The sequence below is a fragment of the Limulus polyphemus genome, unplaced genomic scaffold, assembly GCF_000517525.1.
Source record: "Limulus polyphemus unplaced genomic scaffold, Limulus_polyphemus-2.1.2 Scaffold6664, whole genome shotgun sequence".
Classification (NCBI taxonomy): domain Eukaryota; kingdom Metazoa; phylum Arthropoda; class Merostomata; order Xiphosura; family Limulidae; genus Limulus; species Limulus polyphemus.
This window is the reverse complement of record NW_013672274.1, coordinates 33654-40033: the sequence shown is the minus strand read 5'-3', so window position 1 is coordinate 40033 and position 6380 is coordinate 33654. Positions and strand designations below refer to the sequence as shown.

The following is a 6380-nucleotide window of genomic DNA, read 5'->3' as shown; positions in this document are numbered from 1 at the left end:
ACTTCAACGGGTGCTTAAAGGTATCGTAAAGTACTTGAAATACAACCACTCTAAAGGTAGCTTAAAGGATCGTAAATACCTGTAAACACAAGCACTCGAAGGTGCTTAGAGGATCGTAAATACCTGAAACACAAGCACTCGAAGGTGCTTAAAGGATCGTAAATACCTGAAACACAAGCACTCGAAGGTGCTTAAAGGATCGTAAATACCTGAAACACAACCACTCGAAGGTGCTTAAAGGATTGTAAATACTTCAAACACAACCACTCGAAGGTGCTTAAAGGATCGTAAATACTTGAAACACAACCACTCGAAGGTGCTTAGAGGATCGTAAATACTTGAAACACGACCACTCGAAGGTGCTTAGAGGATCGTAAATACTTGAAATACAAGCCATTCGAAGGTGCTTAGAGGATCGTAAATACTTGAAACACGACCACTCGAAGGTGCTTAGAGGATCGTAAATACTTGAAACACGACCACTCGAAGGTGCTTAGAGGATCGTAAATACTTGAAATACAACCAGTCGAAGGTGCTTAAAAGATCGTAAATACTTGAAACACAACCACTCGAAGGTGCTTAAAGAATCGTAAATAGGTTTGGATCAAACTTGATCTAAAGTAATGTATTCTGCTAAATACTGGGTGATTTTATTCTTTCAAATAATTCTAAAAATATCTGTTTTTTGTTATTTCCAAAAGCCAAACTTAATTTGCAACCTCAAAAAGTATAGCGACGCGATGCTTTTTTCCATAACGTTTATTTTCAAGCTTTACATAATAATTTGTTCACTATGTTGATTTCTAACCTAGATTTGTTTGTTTTGTTTTTAAGCACAAAAGTATACAATGGCACTGTGCTCACCATGGATATTGTAACCTGCTTTTTAGATTATAAGCTTTCAGACTTACTGCTGAGCCACTGGGAGCAGTACGCCCTTGAACCCTTGGGTAAACACTGCTGAGCCACTAGGAGCAGTATGCCCTTGAAACCTAAGGTAAACACTGCTGAGCTACTGGGAGCAGTATGCCCTAGAAACCTAAGGTAAACACTACTGAGCCACTGGGAGCAGTATGCCCTTGAACCCTAAGGTAAACACTGCTGAGCCACTAGGAGCAGTATGCCCTTGAACCCTTGGGTAAACACTGCTGAGCCACTAGGAGCAGTATGCCCTTGAACCTTTGGGTAAACACTGCTGAGCCACTAGGAGCAGTATGCCCTTGAACCCTTGGGTAAACACTGCTGAGCCACTAGGAGCAGTATGCCCTTGAACCCTTGGGTAAACACTGCTGAGCCACTAGGAGCAGTATGCCCTTGAACCTTTGGGTAAACACTGCTGAGCCACTGGGGTGTAGTGTGCTCTAGAACTCTAAGGTAAACACTGCTGTGCTACTGGCAGCAGTATGCCCTAGAAACCTAAGGTAAACACTGCTGAGCTACTAGGGTGTAGTGTGCCCTTGAAACCTAAGGTAAACACTGCTGAGCTACTAGGGTGTAGTGTGCTCTAGAACTCTAAGGTAAACCCGTTTTCAAGCAACAAACTTGTACGACTTTTAGAACAGATTCGTGAAAGTGCTAGTGTTTCGTTTTACTACTCATTAGTTGTCTTGTAATGGCACGTAGAGATGAAACGTTGTCTTGTAATGGCACGTAGAGATGAAACGTTGTCTTGTAATGGCACGTAGAGGTGAAACGTTGTCTTGTAATGGCACGTAGAGGTGAAACGTTGTCTTGTAATAGTACGAAACTCAATTTTTATCGTCCTAAACCCGCAGACTTAGCGCTGAGTTACTGGGGAGGTACGATAGTTCAGAAATATGTGGATTGTCGGATTCAGGACATATGGAAGTACACCAGTTGAAAACAACCATTTTTACAGGTTGTTGTAGTTGAGCAATACAGAGGATAACTATCTGTATGGAAATATTTCAGTCCAAATTTTTTAAAGTAAGTCATAAATAAAACATTTAAAATTTTCTAACTTCAATTATAATTGTATATATCAAAACTGCCACCGAAAAAAAAAAAATAAGAATATAACAAGTACGTCAATAGAAACGCTAATGAAGAAATTTAAGTCAACAGTTAGTCGTTTTTTGGAAGATTCATCTTCTTATTTTTTCGGGGCTTCAGGCCACTTGAAAATGTTGAAATGTACTATTTAATCAGCACCAGCCAATTTAATAAACTTTTTTTACACCTATAATATATAATAGGAAACTTGAACTTTTATTTTTCTTAAAACTTTTTCAAATGTTCTGTCAGTAACAAACGTTTAAGTTTGAATTGTGTGTAGTGTTAATCTGAATCTAGGAATATTTGAGTGTTTGATTTGTGTGTAGTGTTAATCTAAATCTGGGAATATTCGAGTGTTTGAATTGTGTGTAGTGTTAATCTGAATCTGGGAATATTCGAGTGTTTGATTTGTGTGTAGTGTTAATCTGAATCTAGTAATATTCGAGTGTTTGAATTGTGTGTAGTGTTAATCTGAATCTGGGAATATTCGAGTGTTTGAATTGTGTGTAGTGTTAATCTGAATCTGGGAATATTTGAGTGTTTGAATTGAGTGTAGTGTTAATCTGAATCTAGTAATATTCGAGTGTTTGAATTGTATGTAGTGTTAATCTGAATCTAGTAATATTCGAGTGTTTGATTTGTGTGTAGTGTTAATCTGAATGTGGGAATAGTCGAGTGATTGAATTGTGTGTAGTGTTAATCTGAATCTAAGAATATTCGAGTGTTTGAATTGTGTGTAGTGTTAATCTGAATCTGGGAATATTCGAGTGTTTTAATTTTAAAACTAGTAAAATAAGCAGCAGTAAAACGATGCACTCGAAGCCTTTGTGTTAAACTTTTTTTTCCTGCGAATTAGGCATCAGTTATTATAGTTAAAAACGTGTTCGTCAACAAGTAAAGGCTTAACAACTGCTTGTTAGTTCCCACTTACTTCTCTGTCGTGCCCGATGTATTTGATCAGGATACAGCCGTCCCCGTTCGAGCTTTTCTTAACTAGGGGGAGATGAGACATATAATGGGGCTAAATCTAAAATCAAATTAATGACCGGCGTCAGCTTTGAGGCAACGACATTTAAAGGGCGCATCCCCTCCCTCCCCCGCTTACGCATACCTTGGGATACAGTTATAGTTGGCCATTAAAGCTGAAAAAGGCTCTCTAATAACTGGAGATTCGCGGAGGTCGGGAAGGGTGTATGTTTTCTCACGAGTTTCGATAGTTGAGTGACAACGAAAAAGACAAGACATAGGTATATACACAGAAGAAACGTTTAATGAAAATCTTACATATTAAAATACTACAACGCACTACAACCCCAATAAACAGGTATACAGTTGAGATTAGGGCTAGTAATGTTGGTGTTTGCATGTAGAAACACGTAGCACCAGCAAGAATGATGAAGACTAATAAACAATGAGCTCTTTACTAGTGGGGTTCTTTACCCTGCAACTTGAGCTGGAGTATAAACGAGACATACTAACAGAGACGTTCTCCGAGTTAATATGTAAAACATGTAAAATTAACCCTAATTCCAAGTTAGATTTCACTACAAAAATAATAATCCTTACTTTAATTAAATATAACTCTGTGCTCCCTATCCTGTGAAAGAACTTATATAAAGGTCGCTCAAGGCAAGCGTAAACAACTTAATTAAATTACAAGCGAAAGCCAAACGGCGCCCGCACAACAGAAAGTGAACTCTGACGTCAAGAGAGAGGACTTTAGGGGTTCTGGGAGAGTGAAACAACAGAAAAATACACTAACCTGTTACAAGTTATCATTATACGATAAAACTTTTGAAGTCATGGCGTAGAAGTTGTGAAATAATTGCAAAAATACTGTTAAATCTTAGGTCAAAATCTCTGTAAAATCTCTGTTACTTTCTTATAACATCTGTTTAAAATCCACGTAAAAAATCTCTGTTACTATCTTGTAAAATCTCTATAAAACCTGTGAAAAGAATCTTGTAAAAACCCGTGTGATTCTGCCCTACCATTACTGTCTTAAATATGTCAATAGATTATCAAGTCCCTGAGACAACAAAACTGCGATTGGTGTCTATTAGATCACCCCCCCCCTCCCCAGTTGCACAGTGGTATGTCTTAGAACACTAGAAACCGGGTTTCGGTACCCGTGGTGGGCAGAGCACAGATAGCCCAAGGGGCTGTGAAGTTCATGGGTGAGTCCACCTGCAGCTCCTGCCTGATTCGCCGACAAGAATAATTCAGCCCTCTAATTAAAAGCAACGTTGTTATTCCAGTAAGAGAATCAAGCAAACAGACTTCTTAAACATCGGTTAACCTAATTCATCCCTTAAGGAAAGTGGTAGCTAGAAAATATTTGAGCGCCCCTCTACGTCTAACTATGGAACTATAAGATACAACATAATTTTGAAAATTTTATTTTTTTAGCTAAAGGAAAATTTATATTGTACGTTCAGGTAGTACAGTAGCTTATGAAATAACTGTTAATGTAGAACAAAATTATAAAAAAAAAATTAGAAAGTCTCGTAAATTATCAACCGCCAAGAATGTTGATAGAAACAATCGTGAAAAAAGAAAGTAAATCTCATTACATCGAGCAGCTTGCCGGAGGTAAAGATAATTCACAGCTTCAGCAATTAGGACATTAATTAACAAGCTTGATAGCTGGGGGTTATAGCATATTAAACTTAATTACCACCCTGAGTTTCTTCGTCATCTTAATTATCCTTCCGCAGCTTTTAAATAGACAAAGTTCCAGGTTAACACGCATAATTCTAACGTTTCAATACATATATTTACTTTTCAGTAAGCAGGAAACAAGTCATCGACATTTAGATCTTAAGGTCAACTGGACAGACAACTTTGTGTCTTGAGTATGGACGAATCCTTTTTAAAAAGTCGCGAAACAAAACACAATATTTTTATCGATTGGTTGATAAAGTCTGGCTGGATTCATGTATAGGTGATTAACATACATATCCATGCTAAATTAAATAATTGCTTTCAGCCCTATTTTGTCTCACTCATAATCAGTCTTACTAAACTTACAGGTGTATTACATATATGTTCTACAAAGTTCCTACTGATCTATCTGATAAGCTTACATTTGCAGTATTAGGCTTAAATAAACTCCGCAGCACTCAGAGAACTAACGGAGAAGTTCTATATCTGTATTTTTTTTTTCACAGTTCCAGCTACAACTTTTAATTTCACCCTTACCAAATGCTCGGAAACTGAAGTGAGTTTTCTCTGCGACGCCAGAGGGCTGTACCCTCGTCCTCATATATCCGTGAGTCTCCCGTCTATGGACCACGAGGATAAAAAAATCTATAAAAGAACTAAGAGTCAGGTGATTAAAATTGGCGCCACCTATAGCACCTCACTGACTGGAAAACTCTTTGTCTCTGACTTAGCAGATCGTCGGCCACCGGTTCTAGAGTGCAGAGTCGAAATTCCCGGAACAAATTACAAAATATCCAAACAGATTAGTTATTTTCCAGGTAAATAAGTGCTTTAAGCTTTTTTTCTAATTAAATGTATTCAGATATATCATTACTAATACTTAACCCAAAGCTCACTTTAATACCCTTGTTAGATTAAAAACAACACTAATTATTACGTAAATACCCATTGTTAGAGTAAAAAACAACACTAATTATTACGTAAATATCCATTGTTAGAGTAAAAACAACACTAATTATTACGTAAATATCCATTGTTAGAGTAAAAAAGAATAGTAATTATTACGTAAATAAACATTGTTAGAGTAAAGAAGAACACTAATTATTACGTAAATATCCACTGTTAGAGAAATAAACAACACTAATTATTACGTAAATACCCATTGTTAGAGTAAAAAAGCAACACTAATTATTACGTAAATATCCACTGTTAGAGAAATAAACAACACTAATTATTACGTAAATACCCATTGTTAGAGTAAAAAACAACACTAATTATTACGTAAATACCCATTGTTAGAGTAAAAACAACACTAATTATTACGTAAATATCCATTGTTAGAGTAAAGAAGAACACTAATTATTACGTAAATACCCATTGTTAGAGTAAAGAAGAACACTAATTATTACGTAAATACCCGTTGTTAGAGTAAAGAAGAACACTAATTATTACGTAAATATCCATTGTTAGAGTAAAGAAGAACACTAATTATTACGTAAATATCCATTGTTAGAGTAAAGAAGAACACTAATTATTACGTAAATATCCATTGTTAGAGTAAAGAATACTAATTATTACGTAAATAAACATTGTTAGAGTGAAGAAGAACACTAATTATTACGTAAATATCCATTGTTAGAGTGAAGAAGAACACTAATTATTACGTAAATATCCATTGTTAGAGTAAAGAAGAACACTAA

General features: G+C 36.1%; 1 protein-coding gene across 1 annotated transcript in view; it reads left to right on the top strand.

The window, feature by feature from the left end:
* Positions 1–6380, top strand: part of LOC106473948 — a gene marked incomplete at its 5' end in the record, with an annotated part of 21708 nt that overhangs the window by 2698 nt on the left and 12630 nt on the right. The window contains one exon of the mRNA XM_013934636.2: positions 5187–5498. Coding sequence (XP_013790090.2) covers positions 5187–5498 — 312 coding nt within the window. The remainder of the gene's footprint in view (positions 1–5186; positions 5499–6380) is intronic.